The 22,824-nt window shown below is 36.6% G+C and overlaps 1 protein-coding gene across 6 annotated transcripts in view; it reads right to left on the bottom strand.

The window, feature by feature from the left end:
• The window catches only part of NAA16 (N-alpha-acetyltransferase 16, NatA auxiliary subunit), a 65,212-nt gene that overhangs the window by 21,232 nt on the left and 21,156 nt on the right, over positions 1–22,824 (bottom strand). For 4 of the 6 annotated variants that reach the window (XM_080587674.1, XM_080587675.1, XM_080587676.1 and 1 more), the window contains 4 exons: positions 17,925–18,078; positions 16,665–16,784; positions 14,457–14,552; positions 11,375–11,481 (listed from right to left, as the gene is read on the bottom strand). In XM_080587674.1, coding sequence (XP_080443800.1) covers positions 11,375–11,481; positions 14,457–14,552; positions 16,665–16,784; positions 17,925–18,078 — 477 coding nt within the window. Of the gene's footprint in view, positions 1–1,986; positions 2,158–11,374; positions 11,482–12,773; positions 12,860–14,456; positions 14,553–16,664; positions 16,785–17,924; positions 18,079–22,824 lie in introns of those variants that run through there. The other 2 variants (XR_013949479.1, XR_013949480.1) reach the window with 2 other exon arrangements.

Here is a 22,824-nt window from a genome sequence, read left to right as displayed (position 1 = left end):
AGTCCAATACTGAAATCTACATGTAATTTAGAGAGGCCTGTCCATTCATCGGCTATTTCCAAGTACTGAACAGAGTTCCTAAAAACCCACATTACTTAAATGTATTAGACATGCTTCATCTAGGAATTAGTCCAAAAGGAAAAGTATACTATAAACAGAATATTATTTTTCCCCAGACATACAGTTACAGATGTGAAAGAAACTTATAAAACAGACTCATACAGTTATACAACCATAAACTGGAAAGCTTTGCACTTCATATGGAAGACTACAGAGCTGAAGTTTAACCATCTTTTTAATTTACTCCACCTCGCTCCAAATTAATCTACATTAAGAACAAACCACAAATATCTAGTAAGTTAAAATGACTGCCATATTTTCTTGATATAATGAGAGCAGTAAGGAATAAAAACCAACACCATAAGCCAGAGATGACTGGTTGGCTCAGAGTTATTGCCCTAACAGTAGCTACTTGTCTGAATTACACCAGAGGCAACAGGTTGTAAGGTATCAAGGAGTTGATCTAAAGTGACAGAAACACAGCTATCAAGTACCATGATGTATTTAGTTGCGCATTCCTCCTGAAAAGCATTTGCCTCATTTAATGTACACCAGGGAGTGAATAATATCCCACCAGGTGGGATAACGTTGTATGAAGGTACTGGCATGCACAAAACAGGTATTTATGTGCATTTTCATATTGCCTAGAACCAGATTTTCTAATGTGCCAAGCATTTCACATCAATTGAGATCAATGAACGCTTCTGTAGATAAACATCTCTGGAACCTTAACTCCTGGATCCATGCCTGCAAAAGTTAGCCCTGACATTTTACTGTTTTAGATGTGCAAAATGGGAATAATACTTCCCCTCTTTATTGCGCTGTGTGAAGATTAACAACTTGGGAGATGTGAGATAAGCTACAGCATGTGAGAAAACTGCCAGAAGATCTGGATGATACCACACTATATGAAAACATTCAGAAAATTAGTTTTCTTCAGTCCATGTTGCACTTGACTTCCTAATTTTACTAATATTCTTTGAATTATAATGACAAAACTGCTTAGATAATGGAATTTAACAAACAACAGCATTACAAGTTTGCACTGAAAATTTTAAGACACTCAGAAATATAACCTTAGAACAAACCAGTGCTTTAAAATGTCAGTATAGCCAGTGCACAACTCAATTCATCAGCAACTGGTTTTTGAAAGCTTTTGGACAAGTTTGGGGACTCCACAAACAGAAGAGCAAACAATTTCATAAGAGCAGAGCACCAGCAGCAGCAACTGTGAGCAAAGATGTTGTGTGTACTTCTTGTGGACCTTTAAGCAGGTATTTGGGGCAGTTATTCGCAATGTAGATCACTCTGACTAAAAGAAACTCAGTGACAGAGTAGTTGATATATCTATCAGCTGCTACACTTGTCAATTCTTAGATAAGGTATCAACTCTGGGACCCAAATTGTCAAACACCAGCACATTTGGCACTACACTCATGCTTGCTACTGAGTGGAAGTGTTCTATCCTACCAGTACCTGAAACAGGTTATTTTTCTCCTTCCTCCACTTACTCTAACATGTTCTTATTTAACATATACTTATATAGCAGAAACGCTGTCTTTTGCTATGAACATATCAGATGTTAACCAGATCCTGAGCAAGTCCAGTTACCAGATTTCCTCTCCTAGAGTTTTAACTCAGAGACGCTAATTTCTCTAAACTAAACTGACAGAGTCAGCATACATAAAAGACTGTACCCCATGGCTGATCTTGCAGAGTTGTTAGTACCACTTTAAATCTCTCTACATTTTAAGATGAAACAATTTTCACTTCGTTAAATAAACCACCATTAAATCACAGAGGGCATCTAACTTTGAAAACGGTTTTAATTTGCTTTAAATTCCTGTAGCTTTTTATATCAAGGAGGGAAAATGCCATCTGTCTTGCAAGGGTTGTAGAGAAAGGTCTTCACTGGAGACAGCCTACCTTCCTTTGTAGAGTGTCTTACACTTTTATTTTTTGAGACTGTTGTTTCTGATGTTTCTTCCAGACAAGCATTTTCTCTCATCCAGTATTTCCTCACAGTCTCCATGTTTAAAGTTACCCAGAAAAAGGGCACATGTGCACTAATGTCGACCTTCAATGGAATCAACGCACCTGCAACACAATCGATGCAAACCTTGATGTTGACTAATTGAAGATCTTCACTCTTCGGACTTTTATCTCATGGATATAGAAATCAACATGTATGGGGAACCAAAGAGTATTTCTGAATATTGCTCCAGTATGAAGAGAATGATTGTTGTGGGGACAGTGGGTGTTAGCATTTCAAAATCTCTTGTGAGGAATAGTAACAAATAAGGCTGTTCACAGTTAGTTGTGATCCATCCGGACAGCAATTTACAGAATGTGAAAGTTGCTACATCCCAGGATTTGCACATACATAGGGTTATTAGTTTCCAGCAGAACCATTCTGTCAAAAGCCACAACTACATTCACCATGAACAGTAACTTTCTATGAACAGCAGAACTCATAATTATGCAGTAGCACTCCTAAACACAAATTTTTGCTTCTCAAGCATGCCAACGAGAAACTAGAGCTTTTTCCTTGACAGAACACACATGCTGTGCCGACTGTACATGTTTTACTCAGGTACTCAGATATCAACATTATATATGTACTTGAAGTAGCCAAATATATTTGTTGTTTAAAAACCAAAAGCCTGACAGAAGAAAATTTAATAAGATTCCACACTACATAGCAGGCTTATGAGATTAGAGACCTAATGTTTTAGAAAACTTGAAAATTGGCCACTGTACTGATAATCTTTTTTTAATAAACTGCAGAAACTAAAGCAACAGGCAAAAAGAAAAAAATAAAACTGCTTTTAGCATAAAACAAAGAGCCTAGTAATTTGACATTAAATGTGCTATACCAGAGAAAAGGACAAGACATCTATATCAAATGATTTTGTATATACACTTACTATTGTACTGAAACATTTTCCTAGTAAATGCTCTGTGCATATAAAGCATTCACTTCCAAACGTCTCACTCACATAGCAGTGCTTTAAATGGTTATTCTAAAAGGCTCCATAAATCATGGAAATGAAATTGATGCCATTTTAGAAATGTGAGCCATAGGTAAAAATTCCATGATGCTCATGTTTAAAGCCATGTTTTGTTTATACATTTCAAAGTTGCAGTGGAAAACGGAATACCTTGTTAGAGGAAAAAACACAAAACCACAAGTTTCATTATGGAGGATGAAGCTACTTTTTCATTACAGCCTTCTGTCTGCCATGCTTAAAACAGACTTTTTTTAGTTATTCACCTACAGTTTCTCTTCACTTTTAACCATGGACTAAATATTACAGACAAATTCACTTTGAAATGCAAATTACCTCTACAACATATTTATGAATTGATGATGCAGAAATTTAGCATTTTGTGGCAACCTCAAGAAAACCAAGTGAATAGGCAATCTCCAAAAGCACATCTTTGCAATGATATTCTACTAAAGTAGAAGTATTTTTTCTAGTAATAACTACAGTTCTTCAAAATACACTGACAACACTGGCCCCACTTCACAGAAGCACCTCCCTCATAACATGTAAATTTTATTTATTTTTAAGTGTGTAGTAGGATATTTCAAATGGGGATAGCTAATGTTTATTTTCACATCTTCAATCCAACCATCTATTAAAGACTGCCACTGCAGAACCAATTCTGTTGCACAGATGCTTATAGCTGAACGGCACAATGCATTAACAAAACCAAAAATGAGTGCAAATTGAAAGCTGTTGCTGGTACTTAAAATATCTGAGCTGTTCCTTCAGCAAAAGTGGCAATGGAAGGACAAGGGTGGTATGGACAACTCTGTCCATGAGTCCAGGCCCTCACACAATCCATTTTGAACTGCTTGATGCACTCATGAATCAAATCTCTCAGTAGCATCATCTGCTGGAGTCATACCAATTCTGCGCATGTAATTTTCACTGTCAGCATACAGAGTATACAGAGACTGTGATCTTTTGTTGTAGATTTGATATAAATTAGAACTCCAAAATTAAGGTGTCAGACCATGGGACTCATGTTACCACCTCCCAAACAACAGGCTGTTTTAGGGTAAATTGCTATTTTCTTTTTAAGTGTACGCCTTTGCACACTATTGTAAAATATTGCATATTCTAAGTGTATGCCATTGTCACTGCAGTACAGGAAGGCAACGTGCGCTTGGGATAGTGAGTATGAGCGATAGTCTTTGAAGACTGAAGTACTAATTTCCGTAACACAGCACCTCCTTTAACTGCTGAAAGCCTAGCATATTGGAATTGTCAAGCATTAAAGAAAGTTGCTCCACTGAGCACCTCAACAGTTGTGTATGACACAAGAAGCACATAGTAGCACAGCATACACTGATCCTACCATAGCATTGTGCCAATCATCCCTGCTGTATAACATTATAAATAGCAGGTCTCCCAGACCAACTTGTCTCCATGTGCACGCAATTCAAGGTGAGCATGAGCTATCTGACCCGCAAAATAAACCCAGACAGTTCTGGCTTTGCTAGAATTTTATTGACATCTCTCCTCCCACTTTTCCTTCACCAACACAATGAGGGCAAATTCAGTATCAGTGAACATCGACATCAACAGCTCGGCTAAGTGACTGCTGATTTTTAAGAAGCACAATAAAATCTTGATATAGCTCTCTCTCTTTACTGGAAAGAACAAGCAGATCATCACTGACAAAACACCAAATGCACAACTGTTACATTATCTGTTAGAATTTGCACTTTGGAACATCACAAAAATAAAGAAGGTTGCCATACACACCACTTTGAGGGCTCCAAAATCCAGCATGACAGGTAGAGGACTGTATGTAAACAATGATTAGATCCCTCTATCTACAGACAGCATCCTCAGCCTAACCCCATTACACTCTTGAATAAACAACCTGCTCTTTTGGAAAGTGCCTACCCTGAAGCAACAATTACAGATGCTCAACTTGAAGTGGTGAACCATGATGTCCTCACATTTAACCTAATACGAATGCAAATCTGCAGCTGTTCACCTGTGTTTGAAGTGCATCCATTTCTACAAAGCAGGTTCTGGGGCAAGTTCCTATCTTTCCCTTTGTGAATGGTCCGAGAAGGGAGAAGCAAGAAATTATAGGAACTGACTGGGGGCTTTGCTAGCAAAAAGACGTAAAACCATGAAAATCCCAAACCACAGTACCTTGATTAATTACCTCAATGCTCCTGTCTATATGTGCTCAAGACATGCCCATTTCTACTGTACCCTTTTGTATTGTTTAATATAGGATCTTAGTGTTACCAGACTTGTCTAAAATGCACTCATCCCAGTACTAAAACACTGTTTACAGACTAGCTCGCTGGCCAGCAAGTCAATGGCTATAAGCCTTAACTTGAAGGTGCGACTGGGTAAGAAAGTACTGCCACAGAGCCATTAAGGGTCGAAGGGATCTCTGCAGCCTGCTGAGTCCAAGCCCTCCCTTTACAGAAGCAGGTCAGCTGAAGCAGGTTGCTCAGGGCCACATCCAGCCACATTCTGACTGTCTCCAAGGACGAGGAAGGTCTCTGCCACCTCTCTCAACCTGTTCCCACCTTTGACAAGTGCCACATGCTGGTGAGCCCAGAACTAGAGCCAGCACCCCAGATGTGTCCCAACAGGTGGCCAAGGAGAGAAGATGGCCTCCCTTCACCTCCTGGTGGGACTTTTCCTCTGATAGCCCAACATGCTACCTAAGGCCTTCCTTGGCTTTCTTTGTCACAAGGGCATACTGATGGCTCACGCTCCTTTTGCTGTCTATCAGAAACCCCAACAGCTGCTTTCCAGCTGGTCAGCCCCAGGCCCATATTGGCACATGGAGTTATTTCTCCTCAGGTACAGGACCTGGCGTTTCCCTTTGTTCAACTTCACAAGATTCCCTTCTGCACATTTCTCCAGCCCTCTGAATGAATAGCAGCACAAACCTCTAGAACATCAGCCACTTCTTCCAGGTATCTAGATGGCTGTTCCAGTGATCCTATGTGGAAACCCTTTCAAGTGGAGCCAAACAATTCTGTATACACTGACCAAAAATCAAATGCCTGAATCCAGAACTTAATTTCATTCCTTGACTGTTAAAACTGCATAGAATTTGGAAGACAAAGACCAACCACAAACTGGAAGTTTTAAGTGTGAACATTCACAACCAGACCTGCCTAAAAACAATTCACTAGTGTGGACAGGTGGGAAGGGACAAGGAAAGAGCTGTAAAAAACAATGTCAGTTATCTATTGCACGACAAGCATGTGAGAACTATACTTTTTTGATTTAATCAAATACTTAGAAAAATATTACCTGAATACAGGAATGCAATATATCCTTTACTATAACCTGTGCAAAGATAATTTGTTTTGCGTGTGTGTGTGTTTTTTGTTTGTTTGTTTTTGTATTCCTGGAAATGTTAAAGTAGCAAAAAGAGTAACATTTAACTCTGTGCCTCCAGGATCCTTTGTTTAGATGAAGCTTGTTGATCCCCAATCAGACTGTAGCATTTCCAACAACAGTTCAAACAAGAAATTAAATATCTGAATGAAGACAAAACTATGCAGCATTACCCTACCTAAGCTGAACATAGACATAAGTACTGCATCCTTAGTCTTCCTGAAAAGACAACTGAATAGCAAAACCAAAAAAAAAATCCATATTTTTCTTATTGCCACCCTATGATAGCGGAACATTTTTAAAGTATTTGCATTTATTGACTCAAGTGCATTAGAAAGCATTTCATTCATCTCCACACAGAGATTAAGTCAACATTAGACAGTCAGTGAGAAGCCAGGAACTACATGAAAAGAAAAGCCCAAACTATTTTGTTTAGTTAGACTGAAATTTGACTGCATCTCCAATTTCCACCAAAGCAAAGAACTTAAAGCTAAATCCCCAACATTGTCACAGTCTGCTCAAAAAGAGAACAAAACCCTGTAATACGATAATATAAGATAAAAAAAATACAGTGTCAGCAAGCTGAGAAAACTACAACTGGAGAAAAAGGAAAACTTAAAATTATTAGTTAGCTTTGCCAATTTCATCCAACCACACAGTACTATTATCTATTGTCCACTGAAAGCTATAAAGTTACCTCTTTATAGATCCTCTGTAACTGATCTTTGGACAATTTACAAGTGTAAGTATGAAAATTAATGTTTCTAAATCTTAGTATGCAAATCAAAGGATCTTGATTTAGACACATAAAGCATGATCCTAAAATACTCTTAAGCCATGTACACATTTACCCTATTGATTTTTTTTTTTAATTGAGTTATATGGTCAAGATTCCAGTGTCATCAAGAAGCAGCTTTCAAAGTCCCTAAGAGTTGGAAAGGAAAAATCAAAGGAAGCAACTTGCCATCCCTTGAGATAAAAAATATCTCAGCCTAAGTTTTCTACATAGGTCTCATGTACTTCTCTTACACCAAATCTTTGAAATAGTGTGACCTATACCATTGCAATGACTATGGCTATACAATTGGCAGTAACCTGAGTTGCCTCCTCACCTTCCTGGTCAGATGAGGTACAAATGGTGGTATGGTTATCTTAGCTGGCATTAAGCATACAAAGCTTTGTCAACTTAAACCAATTCAAGTCTGAGTTGCTGTGATCCCTCCATCTTGATTCAACATCTCTGGCACGCTATTTGTGTGCTCATTTGTAGTATTCACAGTATTCCATGAAGCTAATGATAAGATCCAGAAAAATGATCCAGCTGAAGACTGATGGGAGGGATTTGATTGCAGATGGATTAACCCTAAAGCAGCTCAGCAAGCAGCTGCATGAGAGTTGTGCTGAGGTGAAAAGAAATCGCATGACAGAAGGGGAAGTCTAGCAAGCAGCTGTAAAATGATGTTTATTATTCAGATATGGTAGTTAACAACCATGAAGGTACATGAGGTACAATTATTTCAGAAGGAAAAGACAGCTTGGCTATGCTTCTTCCATCTTTAATATCTTATAGTATTATATCTGTAATTTTTAATTTTAAGATGACTGGTAAATGAAGTCAAGAAGCCTGTACTGCACACAGACACCAAGATTTCACTTATCTGAAGCATGTGAACTGGGACATGTTTTTGATGTGTGCCAAATTTGCTGCAAGTTTCTATGTTGGAACTAAGTGTCATGACAGCCCACCCCACCTAGATCCTTAAGAAAGAAAACAAAACAAAACAAACAGAAAAGCTAAGCAATTTTTCCTTCTTTTTAAGAAATTGCTCTGTAAATAACTGAATGAATAAAGCCTGGCTTTCTATGCATTTTAACCTGCATCCTCCAGGCTCTCCTCCACATTACATCCCTTGAATTGTTACAGCTCAAAAAAACTGCAGCATTTAGCACCTGTGCTTTGAGCAATCTGATGAATGCTGACCCAAGACCTAGTTCTTAACCTCATACTAACCACTCTTCCAACAGAGCGAGCATCCTCGAACTGGACACACTTCTAGTCTCTAGTGTTTGGTGAACTTGGTCAATAAATTACAAATTACTCTAGTGAATTTTATTACACATTTGTTGAGCAATTTACCTTTAGCTCTTTAATTACTTTAAGGATCTTTGATCAAGTCAGTGCTAACATACCAAAACATTGCTAGCTGATCAGAAAATCATCATAAAAGAACAGATAAACTTCAGTTCTCTAAATAGAATAAAAAACAAATTTTCCCAACCTTATTTCTGTGGTTCTTTCAACAACTGCCCCAAGTTCTGTCTTAGATCTCTATCACAACCATGTCGTCTCTATTGGAATCTAAAGCATATCTTCCAACCTGTAACATCACTATTTGGAGTCCAAGCTGGGTAAGTACTGAATAGTTTCTAAAACCTCCCTGATTAGGCTTCACGTTGAGCCTGACAAATCCTAGAGATTTGCAGCTCAGTGTAGCTGAGGTAGATTTCACCCCAAACTGAAGCTAATGTCTCACTCCAAACTACCAATCAGAGCTAGCAGAATATAATGTTTTGAAATCAAAATATACCAGTAGTTTTTATGTAAAACTGGTGTGAAGTACCAGCTTACAGCAATTAGATACCAAACAGTTTTCTCAACAGCTTAGCATTTACTTTCCACATAATGACTTTTTTCCTCTACCCCCCTCCAAACAGGACACAGACATCAGTATTTTCCCTCTAGAACTGACTATACTTTACATTTTAGTCTCCTCACTCAGGTATAAAAGGTGTTCTTAACACCAAAACGTTAAGATACTTACTGAGAAATCTAATCCTTATCTTGGTTGAGCAAATGAAGTTACATTTTTCCCCATTATTCCTCTATATTCTTGCAGACACTGAATTAAGTAATTTACATTTCCCTTTCTCACATGTAACATTATAGCACTTTATTCTGTCTAAGTATATACAAATAAAAAGCTTTTATTAGTACAAAATACTGCTTATTTTACTTTTTTCCTGAAACCACGTTTTATGAAAGATCCTAGACATCCCTGGAGTGCTAGGAAAAAAAAAAAACAACTTTCTAGGCTTAAATACCAACTCTTTGAGAAAATCCTCCTATCTATACCATTTCAGAATGCAACTGCAGTTGACTACACCAAATTAAAACTGCTTCCAAAAGTCGAAAGGGGGAACTGCTCATCCCCAATACTTCTAGAAAGTGTATTCATTTCCTAGATATTTTCTAACAAGCACAACATGATCCAGACTACAATTCTTTCGGTTTTCAGTCAAAATATAATAGTAATTTATGTTAGAAGCTAGCATTAAGCACCAACTTAGAGAAGCCAGATACCAAGGTAAGTTTTCTTAAAAGGTGCAGCCTGCATTACTTGTCACACTTTTCTTTTCCCCTAGTCCCTAAACTTCAGAACTGCTAAAACTGTCAGAGACAAAAATTAGTCAATTAGACAAAAAAGAGATTCCTATTGTGTCATGGTTACATGAACTAAGTGAAATGCAAACAGACCCCTTTTGGGGAAGAGAAGGAAGAGAAAGTAGAGAAAACTCTTTTGCAGAAGTCAGCACTGCACACAAATCCAAATATATTTGGCAACTGAGGCTTTTGATTTTGCTTATTAGTTAGCTTTTAGAATCAAGCTACTAGCTCTGAGAGGTACCGACTTGATACACTGAAGATGACTAGTAGCAAGGCGCCTTTCCTGATAAATCTGTCCCAAAACATCTTAGTAATCTTTTTACTCATCATGTCTAAAACACGTGCTAAAATATTCTTCCAATCCAAATGAGTTTATTAGTATATTTTACTTCTAGATTTTCATACTTCAAATATCAGAGAGAAAACTTTTGCAGCAATGTTTCTCCTTCTGTCTAGATATTCAGTGCTTTTTATTTTAAAAAAAAAATATCTCGATGAAGTTTCTGAAGTTTACATGGAAAAAAAATGCATTAGCAATATGCACTGTAGAAATGCTTGTAATGTACACAATATCAGAATTTATTAGAATTATGTCAACCAAGGAGACACACCCAGTACAGATTACAATTCCCAAAAGTGTTTTGAAAAATTATTATTCACCCTGATCATCTCATGAATTTAAGTTCAATTAAAGGAATAGCCACTGCTGGTTGGAAAGCTGAATCATGTATTAAGGTTTTTCTTCCAGCTACAAAAGCTGCTCTTCACCAGTCATGAACTGATTAGAATACCAAGTGTTTGTATTGCTTGTAGCAAAAATGGAACATCCGAATAGACTGACCTTTATTTTCATATGCTGCACAGTTTATTAGCTTGCTTTAGAGTGAAGATTAGTATTTTGCTGTACGTTACAAGAGCTTGGGATAACGAACTAAAACTGAAATAATTGTTATAGTATGATACAATTTTGCCAAAACCGAGAGAACTTGGAAAAGGAAAAATTCAACACTAAGATTATCCAGACACTGAAGCAGGAAACAAGCCTTCATGGCAAACACTAATGTGTTGGTGCAATTCAGAAATAAATGTAGAATAGCCATGTGTGTGATACTTTAAAATCATGACTTCTGGTGACATCATAAACCATAAGTCGAAAGAATCTCGACGCACTTGCATTCAGAGTACACAAATACATTTGCTAGTTATCTCTGATTTTTCCAAAAAAAAAAAATCAGTGCATCCTGCATCAATCAGATTTCAAGCATTTTGACGTCAACTGTCTACAGAAGTTTCATTTCACAGATTAATTATCATCAAATGGTGATACACATATGAAAAAATAGCACACCAAAGAAAAATGTTCTGCAACAGTTATTTGAAAGTTACAGTGAAATCTATAAATAAACATTTAGATAATCTTTTAAAAATTCAATACAGAAGATTTCATTCAAACCAAACAAGTACTAAATTTTACCTTTTCTGGATTGTAATATAAAGATTTCAAAGTGGTAAACAAGGGTGGGCAGCCTTTACTGAAGTTAACCCTCAGGAACTTATCCATTAGTTCTCTAAATTTTTCACCTAGAAACAAAAGTGTATTTGGTTATATGTCAGTGATTGCAAGTGTTATATAAATATAAGCACTAATTGGCATACAATTCTGGATAACAGAGTAACTGAAAAACTGCAGTTAAGGGTTTTCATCTTTCCTGTTATTTAAGAATAAGTTGCAAATATGCACTGGATTAAAAAAAGATCAGAAAATAAAATTCTTGACTTGCTAGTGTTAGGAGTCTGCTGTCTAGAAGACATGGTAACAGTCTTCAAACCTGCAAAAGCTTCTAAAGAGGGAAAGGATTATCTGGTGGCTACCCAGGAGTAGCAAGGGTTATTTAAATAAGCACTGGAGAAAATTATACTGGTAAGAGTAACCAAGTACCAGAACGGATTACCCTGGAGATCTTTTAAAAGCTCCATCACTGGAAGTTTTTATGATTCAGTTAGATAAGTGTGTGTCAGGATTAGCATAGATAAGAGTTATCCATGCTTTGAGGAAGAAGGATGGGTTAAATGAACCCTCTACCTCTCTTGTAGTCTTTTTTTAGTCTCTGTACAGCAACTTCTACCTGTGTACGAGGGGTCCACAAGTTGACTCGAAGCACATGCTTTATTACAGGTGAATTAATTAAAAATTGTTTTCTCACACTACAGGAAACTGCCCTCTGACAAAAAATCTGTTTCTCAGTTTCTTGTGTTGCACTATTCTAATTTATATTCTTGATGGAACAATTGGAACTTAAAGCTTAGGCAACGAAGGTTCAGTATCCATTAAGTATGTGCTTATTTACAGAAAGTGGAACAGCTTTGAAAAAGCCTTAAAAAACATACAAAACAGTGAGGCACCCAGCTATGACAAAGCCAAGCTCAGGGTCCGCTCTCTAACCGATGCACAGAATAGACTTGGCCACAGGAGCAGTGAATCTATAGCAATGTCAACAAATCTAAAACTGGATTGTCAGACTCTATTCCCTGATCTGAAAATTAACTATCATACTCAGCCTCCAAAAAGGTGGTTTCCAGGAGGATGAAGGACCTAGTCTGTATCAATTAAAGGGTTACTGAGATGGAATGCATGGTGCAGTCTAGAAAAAAAAAACTGTCTGTTTAATACAAGCCTGCAGTTCTGAGCACTCCACGCCAATTCTGGATGAACCAGTGCTGGCTGCAAGCAACTGGTCAGTGGCCACACAGGGACAGCAACCTCATTTAACCAAAAATTATACCCTCTTGAAATTTGCAAATATAATTCTACAACAGTTTGTTTCCACATCTTAACATTCTCATTATTAACTTTAGCCAATGAGATTTCTCACCTGCTCAATTTATAAACACGAGTCATTTTGGGAAACCGAATGATTTTCCACAGGATGTCTTATTCATCCTGACTGATACAAGCTTACTGGATTAACAGAAACACAAGTTTTAAATCAGGGAAATTCTTATTTATGAAACCTGCTGAAGGTAACTTACTGGAAGATTTCACTTAACTGATTTAAAAATGAATTATTTTGCTTTCATTTAAAGTTTTGCTATCGCAGGAATAACTAATCCTTATTACCAAACGTATTTCTATTTAAATGAACATTGGCTGTAAGACTACACTGTCAGATGAGAAGATAACCCAGAGCAAAACATACAATGAAAAAAAAGTCAACAACAGAACACTATTAATAAAGATATGCAAAATCATTTTGCAGGGTACTTGTTTGCTATGTATTAGCAAAAGCACTTTTACTTTATAACAGAAGAAAAACAATTACTTGTCACATAGCTTTTTAAACCTAGTTTAATGGCCTTAAAAAATTTGCCAGTGTATCATCAAAAAAATGGAAATATCTGGGATTAAGTAAGGCACAAATGTTAATTTCAAGGCTAGATTTCTTATTAAGTTGTTAGTCGTGTGATGGTACAGAGGTGTATGTATGCACATTCAGACTCCTGAGCAACAACAGACAAGTGTACTAGTCATGCTCTGTAGTATTTAAAGGTATGCCATATGCAACGCTCAGAAAATGAACCAAACTAAAAGCTAACCTTAAGAAACTGAAAACATCAGCAGATACCATGGTAATTTGCAGCTGAATTTAGAAATATCATGGCAGCCAAAACCTAAGTTGCGTAGTTTATTATCCTCCCAAAATTTTTCTACCGGAGTTATAGCACTTAAACAGCTATATTCTAAGCGTACATTTTTAAGGCGTTTACTATTTTTAATTTCCTCTCTTGTATTTCAGAAGAGCACAGTTTTCTGTTTTAAAAAAAATGTATATTCCCTCCATATCTCAGGATGTTTGTGCACTGTACTTCAGTACAACTTGTAAAAGGACAGAGTCACTGAAAAGAACTTAGCCATAAAATTAGAAATAAAACAACTCACGCTGCACACCTGCTTTTTGTTTCTATTCTTATTAAATTATCAGCACTAAATCCATAGATTTTGGCTATAACAGTTCTAGATAAAAATGCTGCACACCAGTTTATAAACAGATTCACAAAAAAATTGTTTTCTGATACATCACCAGTATACAAACTGTTAGGAAATTCATCGGCCCTATGCTACCCAATTGTTATAAGCATCTTTTAGAAATGCTTTCAGTGGTTATAAATCAGAGTATAGGATAACTATACATATATATGCATGTATACATGGACACATACCCCGGCTGCCTTCAGTGTACTATATTCCCTCCCTTGTAACTGATGACCTTTAAGCAGCATGATGACAAAAATACGGACAATAATTTTCCCCCCAAATTTGGACACCATTCTGTAGTGTAGTTTTATCAACGAAGACACCATCATACAGTTGGTACCACCATATTAGAGTGCATGAACTTGTCTATCAAATCCTAAAACATAAATAATTTTGTCTATTCCAGGAAAAATACATTTGTCTAATTTGTGTACATGTACAAATAGCTATTAAATGCACATTTAGCAGCCTGATAAAAAATTGAAAAAAAAAACTATTATGGAACAGATATGCAACTTGTTACCTGAAACAAAGTTTAAAGGTAATCTTCTAGGTGAAACTGCTCTGGGATGCCTTTTACTAACTTCTTCATAAATCTGAAGCCTCTCTTCTAAAGTGCCTATTATCAGTAAATATAATAGATATGAGAAACAGATAAAAATCTATTCTTCAAAAGGTCTTAAAATGTTGAGAGTTGTTAAATTTCTTATACAGTTTGGACTTGGAACAATTTTAACATTTCAAGCTATTTTTTTCCAATTCATCAAAAATATTGTGAAACAGCATATTGAAAACACTAAGATGTAAGCACCAATAATAATGACTGTAAAAGTGAACTGCTAAAAGAAAATTATCTTTCAAGTTCAATCAAACAGCACTAGCATTTGTTTTCTTTCAATCGAATACTGTGCAGACCCATTCATACAGCAGTTTGACACTGATAGCTTCAAATAACTGTTTTTGCTATGCATCTGTTTTAGACATACATAAATCAGAGAAATATATTTCTAAATTGTAGGTATACAAATGGCAAACTACACAAGTATGTCTTTATTTTAAGTCCTTTGGTGACAGCAAACTTAGGGCACAATGCTGCCAGTGGCACAAGAGTTGTTGATACCTTAACATTTAAATAGTTTTATTTTTGTTAAAGATTTTCTTCCCACTCCTCCCCTTTCCCCCATAATATGCTTTGGAGCTCCAATGTGGTTAGAATTTAAATAAAAGTAATCTGTTTTTTTGAAATGCCATTTTCACGTAACTAGGATCGATTTTGCTCATGTATTTTCAAATTCATCAAGCAATTTAAATAAATCTGAATGTACAGATCAAGACTATGGCACAACATATATTCAATAAATATTTCTAGTTTCCTTTCTACGAAAAATAATTTATCTTCTCTGAGCTCTGATATTGGGGAAGGGGGGGGAAATGTTACCCAGTGGCTCCAAGAGATGTGCAGTTCTAATAGTTACACTAAAGTAATGTTTGAATTGGAACTAAAGCATATAAAAAGCCTAATTGAAGTCACAAGTTGGAGCTCCAGAACTTACCATGGGGGAGGAAATAGTCCTAAGAACACCTAAAAAACAAAGTAGCATTATTAGTTTTATAAATTAGTACCGTTTTATCTTCACAGAATTGTAATATGTCAAATAATCTACTGTATTGGTTCTTTGTTAAGAACTATACATTTATATGAATACATTCTATCAAGCAGAATAATCAAAATCTTGGATGATTTATTTTGAGATACTAATCATGATCGTCAACTCTACGGATATACTAGAAAAAACATTCAAAGGGCAACGTTAGTCTCTGTATAAATGCAACAAACGGAATCATCTTAATTCCCCAATCACAAGGCATATTTCCAGACATTAAACCCAAACTGCAAAACTTTCTAGAAGCTGGTTGAGAAATATAATGCAGATCTATATCTACAAATAGCATCCTGGTGGGCTTATGATTTATGATGTCATCAGAATTACTCCAATAAAGCTTCCACTAATTAGTGAACTGTGAAATACAAGGAACGTATTCCAGTGTTCACCTAGACACTTAGTGAAGTTGCCATTGCAAAGCATTTAGTATAGTATACATGGTTGCAATATCGTAGGGTTGTTTGTTGGGGTTTTTTTGTGTGTTTGTTTTTTGTTTTTAATCCAATTTAGGTATTTTTCTGGAAAGACAGAACAGCAGTAACATGAACTAGCACTGGAAAAAAACAAAGGTTCCATCACATTTATCAGCCTTTCTTCTAAAGAACAGTCAGCTTCTAAAGAAAGTTACATATCTTTAAGTGTACATCTGAATTAGACATTCATTTCCCTACACGACCATGGAAAGAGGTGCCGCCTAAACAAGTTTCAGAATGACAATTCTATTTTCTGGTGTATAATACTACTCTGATGATCAGGTTGATAGGAACAAATTGCAATTTGGTTTCCAAGTTCATGCACTGCAAGGAAAGGTTCTTCAAGCAAGCACACACATCAACAAATACCAGCTTTAGCTCCAAGAAGAAAAACACTTGCTGCTGATGTTTCATGCATACAAGTTTTTCAGTGGACAATTTAAAAATGGATAAACACAACCATATCGTATTCAAGATTGGACAGTACATAATTTTATGCTGAGTAAACTTTTTCATCTAAAACTGTAATATACCAAACAGTAGTTTTAAGCATATCCTATATCATACTTATTTCCAATGCATATCTTAACTTACTAGGCTGTAGGGATTTTTCCAGGCCTTCATAATAATACCAGTTTTCTGCATTGCGCTCAATTAACTCTTTGTATACTTCACCAGCTTCTTTTAGTCTTCCCAACTTCAACAACATTTCTCCTAAAAACAATGCAATAAAGAACTATGAATTATATAAGAAAACACATAACTTGGCAGTGAAGTTTACAAAATAGATACACAAAATTGGGTTCAGTCATACGTAGATACTGAAAAAGAGGCTTTTTACAACAGCATTTACTGTATATTACAATTGCTACTTGAAGTTACCATAGCTCAGCACAACTTGGAGCATTCAGCACCTGGGAAAAACAGTATTATTTATATGTCTTTACATGCATATTTAAACCAGCTATTAGGATTATTGCAAAGAAACAAAGAACTCTTCCTTCCAGAGCTGTGTAATATCGTGCTCAGCAATAAAAATTATGGGGAAGGTTTTGGGGGCAGATGGTCATTGCTTGGAGACTTGCTGGGTATCAGCCTGTTTCGGGAAGCAGTGAGTGATTGCCTTTGTACTACCGTTTATTCTTCCTCTTCCCTTAAGTTGTCTTTATAACCCATAAGTTTTTTTTTAACTTTTTCTCTACCTATATTCTCTCCTGCCTGATATGGGGGGCTGCAAGGCAAGGGGCTGAATGAGCAGCTGTGTGGTACTGAGCTGCTGAGCAGGGTCAACCCAGTGCAATTGCACAAGCAAAGAGCAGCTGAAGAATACATGCTATATTACACTATGTGACTGCATGTATTCAGAACTCAGTCCTTCAAACCCAGAGAGCAACTGTGGGTTGTTTTTAATCAAAAAAGTCAACTTCAGTATTCGCTGAAGGCAGGTAATACAGATAAATGCACTAGAAAGCTTAAGAAGGAAACAACAATTTGATACTTCAGTCCTACAAATCAGTGTTTGTACTACAAACACAATGTTCTTCATTAGATTAAAACTGGGTTATATTAGTTTTTATTTATGAAAAGCTAATGTTGTATACACTAATATAATGACCTCTGAGATCTCCTCTGTTCCTCTTGTCAACCCAAGTTAAGCTACCCACATTCACTATCCACTTTGATAGCACAAGTTATTGAGCACAAAATTGTAAACCTTGTGTTACCAGTTCCCCTATATTAGTTGTCTCAAATCATTTAAAGATTTCACATTGCTTCTTTTAACACTTTACCACATCTGAGAGCCTGTAGCAAAAGTTTAGAACAAAATTGGCTGAGGGAAGAAGAATTACTTACCTTTGATTTCTTCTACCATTAATTTATCACATATTTGCTTTTCATATGTTTCTATATGTTCTAAAGACTCTTGAAATAGATCTGCCTCTCTCATCACTTGATTTTGATATAAAATCAGTTCACTATATTCATAATCTATTTTATTTGGAGGAATCTGGGGGAAAAAAGCAATAGATTAGTTAATTTATGCCATCTACCTGTACTTCAACGGTATGCAATATTATAGAACACAAGATTGAGTAAATGGAATGTGGCAAGTCTATTCACGTACCCACCCACGCATTCAAAAATGTAAAGCTCCCAATATTCACAATCAAATTAAATTCACTCAGGATATCCAATGTTAGAGAATAGTTTTGGAAATTCCTGTATTTCACTTTTCTCTACCACTGTGGCCAGGTAATTAAAAACAGAATCCTTGCCTTCCCTCAAACAATTCAATTAGGTTTGCTGAGATGTCAGTAATCTCATTCCTTCTGAAGGTCTCAGGTACTCCACAACAATTTTGACCTAAGTTCTGTAGCAGGTTGCTGGGATATCACAATACTGCATTTCAATATACCAAAAATTCTGGATCAAACTCTTTCTCCAAAGAGCAACGAACCGCCCAAACACTGGCCATAGCTTGACAACTGGGATTTTTCCAGACAGGAAATCTGCACTATTTCGCTCTAACCAAATACTCTCTGTATAGACTCCAATCCCCTTGAAAGTACAGTGCACAAGCAATGCAGAGAGTGTTTTCAAACAACAGATAATTCTTTTGAGGTCCGCTGCCAGCTGCATGGAAATTTATCAACAGACTAAGGTAAAACTAGTATGCCATCCAACTTTCCACTGATACATCAGCCACTAAAAGAGGATGGCATATTGAAACGCGTTCCCTTCTAGGGAAAACTCCTTCAAGTGTACTCAGGCACTGAAAAGTCTTCCCAGAATCATCACGATCATTTCATTGTAAGTGCTCTTCCCTACTATACACAGAAGCCACTTGAATTACAAATAAATTGCAAAAAATTCAGAGACCAAATACAAGAGCTATGGACAAGGCCCAGCAGATCTATACTACAGTTTATGATAATGAAATTATAGAAGACAAGACAGTTACAATCTAAATGTGTGTTTTGTTTTGTTTTCTGTAATAAAAATAGGTAAGAGGCAGTTGAGCTTGATAAATCATTACTGATTTTCTCTCCCATGACACTGCATACTCTGTTTCTTCCTGAGCAAGCAACGCTTGTAAGTCACACTGGTCACCAAATGGTTTACTATTCCTTTTCTGTTCCCTGAGTAAAGCTTTTCCACTGTCTTCTTTAAAGAACCAAGTCATTTAATAAACAATAACAAAGACGTTTAACTGGTTAAAATTAACATTCATATTAAAAGAATATTGTCCTAAATTACTACGTCCAGCTCTTCTCTAAGTACAGATCCATTTTGAGATTTAACGTTCCTGTTTACATACTCCTTGAATTTTCAGAGGCAGCTTTTACAGTACTCTGTATTTTTAAGAAGGAAAATTTCCTTGTTGAAAGACATACTCTGAAAAACATTATAAGTAAATAAAATGTAAAGAAGTGTATATTTGACAACATACATCAGTTTGGGGGCTGAAAGTAACAGCATTTAAATGCTGTTTATTTTTGTTTTCTTTTTTAATTGTTGAAGAAGCAAATGATGGCTAACAGAACAAACAAGATCAGACCATGTACATCCTCGAGTCAGCAGCTAGCAAGATTTACTTGATTAAGAAAAGAGTAGGGTATTTCCTCCATCTGCATTTCCATTTCTGTTTCTACCTTGGCTCAATTTTTATCCATATTAAACATCGGAAATTGCTAACAAAAACGTTGTTCCCTGGAAAGCATTAACTGCTTCACAGACCTGACACATGCAACAGGAGTTAAGCACTCAAGCATGCCTTCCTGCTTAGCATTACTGCAGCACCACAGAACCGAAGCTGCTGAGCACCATTTCAATTCTTCTTTTTCCTTCATTTTCTTTGTATCAGTATTGTCCCTTTCTATACAATGCACTTATGCTTAAGTTTCTCAAGTAGGACAGCTTTTCGACATTTCATTAATTATTTGTGGGCCTTAAAAATAGAAAGAAATTACCCCAACAACCTTAAAAAATAATCAAGGACAAGAAGCGGATGTCAGTTCACCTTCTCTTAGCTGTTCTGGCTTGGCAGGACTAACAAAAGAAATGGTGAAATGCCAAAGAGTCAAATGAACTCCCTCTTATAGATAGGGCAAATCCAACAGTAAGATGCTGTGCTTACTGTCACTCTCAGAGCAATTTTAAAAGTACTTTCGGAAAAGCTCCTTTTCAGAGCGAATTTGGAAACCTAATCAGGTTAATGATCACTTACGCATGCAATTCACCAGAAGACAAACAGTTTGTGTTCAAACAGAACCTGATCTGAATAATTAGGTTGTCTTAAAGAATAACAGATTCCATAAAAAGCCCCCCCACACACACACCATTGCAATTGCTGCACAACACATCTTTACTCCTCCCTCCCCCCAGAAGAGCTTTTATGTCTTGTACACAAGATGTTCAACTTTGTCTCGAACTCAATTCAGCTGTTTCAGAAGAAATTTCTTCTCCTGGACCAGAAAAGTAATCAATTTTACAACTGTAGATGCCCTAGCATAACTGTCACTGAAAGAATGTGACAAGATGCAGCCAAAACATACCTAAGAGCAGAACCCCAAAACTCCAGAGGTTTTCTGTCCATATCTGTAATTGTGGGCCTGATGCAGAAATTAGGAATAAAATAAAAATTAAGAATAAAAATTTTGCTCTGGAAAAGAAGAAAGGAAAAATGGGACATACAACAGTAAAACAAATTGCATAATTGTTTTACACCTCGGTTCCTAAAACTCAGATTCTGAGCTGACTCTTAAGTCATCTGATTTAATTTGTACAGCACAGGCTGTCATATTTCCTGCAGTGATTTCTGCATTCAACCTCATAACCTGTTTTTGACTGAAATATTGTGCATCTGGCTAATTTACAGCTTCCAGATGGCAGGCAGCATTGATCTAGATCTTGAAAGACTAGGAGACAGAAAATTCACCATTCCCAACGATAACTTAACCATTAGAATAAAACTGTAAGTGGCAAAAAGTGATGTATCATTTCAATTTGTTGTTCCCTTTCCAGCTATTACTTGTCGTTGTTTCTCCTTTCTAAGCAATCTTCTTAGCTATCATTCTTCCCAAAAATCAGCATCTAAACTGTACTAGAATCACCTTTTTTTTTTCTGCTTGCAGGAAACAAATGGAATCTCCACCTTTCACTAAACAACAATTTCTCTAGTCCTCTATCTTTCCATATTGTTTTTCTTTCTTTCTTTTTTTTTTTTTTTTTTTAAGAACAGGGTCATCAGAAAATCTTGCTCTCTCAGTTATCAGTGCTCTATAGAGAAAATTCCCATTTCTTCTCGGAAATAGGGGGTCTTTTCTGCTTTTCACCCAAAACTCTGCCCCGAGGGCCAACTTTACAGTAAGCTAAGCCAATCTAACCGCAGCCTGGATCAACAGAGGCAGCTCACTTCCTTCTATTATTCCCTTTCCTTTCCCCTCTCACCTCACAGTTGTTCAGTTGAGCCAATCAATCCTTCAAAACAGTGATTATATTTCTGTCACTTTGGCTTCCTGAGCCAGCCCTCCGGGAGTCAAACAGTGCTGCCCAAGGAAGCAGTGGGAGCACACAGGACGCCACATTGCTGCTTTTGGCAACAGCTCGTAGTTGGGTTAGCTCAGTTATTTTGTAATACTGCACCCTAACATACTCACCTACCATCACTAAAGTGTCAGTTCCTTGATCTTTTTCTTAGTTTTACTGCTTGGTTTTGGCTATGTTAATTCACATCTGAATGGACAAAGCTGCCTGAGTAATCCAAGTAAATGATAATGATCACCCTACAGTGCCGTTATTTACCATTCATTACGGCAGCAGCATTTTACATCACATTTTACGCTTCTTTGCTCATTAATCAAAAACGGTAAACAGTATGAAGCCTAATACAAATTACCATAAAATTCCCCCAAGCATCAGCTTGCTCAGGACTCCCATTTACTAGTGACTTGGAAGCCCTTCAGTTTTTCAACCCTTCCCTTTAAATAGTGAGTACCACCACCATTTTTATCAAAGTGACGTACGATATTCCACCAAGCCATAAAAGTTCATCTGTTAAGTTTGAGTGAATACAGACTACAAGGCAAGAAGGGAGATTTGACAAGTAAAGCAAGCAAGAAGTGCACCTCCTCAGATTCAGGAATATACTGAGCTCAACCATTTTAAGCACAAGACTGTTAAATACCCAGAGACTGCACAATCAGCACATTTGGGAACTAGTGTGGAAAAGCCAAAATGTGGCAAAATTGAACTGTGATTTTCCTCGTGCTATCCTGACTGCTCTGGACCCAAAACAATTTTTACTTCCAGCAGTTGCACTCTTTGTGAGCCTGCATATCTCAGTGAGCTCGTACAGCAAAGCACAAAAGCACAAGGCACAGAACTTTATTTGAAAGAGAAATGGAAACTAATGTGGTCATTTTTATTTTTAATGTTTTGGGGGGAAAGCACAATACCTTACATAACTTCATCTACTGATTTCAGAAAAGAGGAAAGGCTTGACCTAACTGATTTTCTATACATTCATGCTGTCCAACACTCATGGCATATTTCTCTTCTCAGATACTTAAACAGCTTTTCTGTTGTTTCCCTGTGATCAGTATTATGCTGAGCAACAGTTGAACAGTTCATGTTGTTTGTATTATTCGAGTACAAACCCTTGTCTTACATAAATTTCCCAAATATTTCCATTCTTACTAAAAAATGGCATCAGAGCTAGACAACTACTCAGAATTTATTTATTTATTTTTAA

Source organism: Anser brachyrhynchus, assembly GCF_964034855.1.
Source record: "Anser brachyrhynchus genome assembly, chromosome: 1".
In the NCBI taxonomy this organism is placed as follows: Eukaryota; Metazoa; Chordata; class Aves; order Anseriformes; family Anatidae; genus Anser; species Anser brachyrhynchus.
The sequence above is the reverse complement of the archived record's forward strand: the minus strand, read 5'-3'. Positions and strand labels throughout refer to the sequence as shown.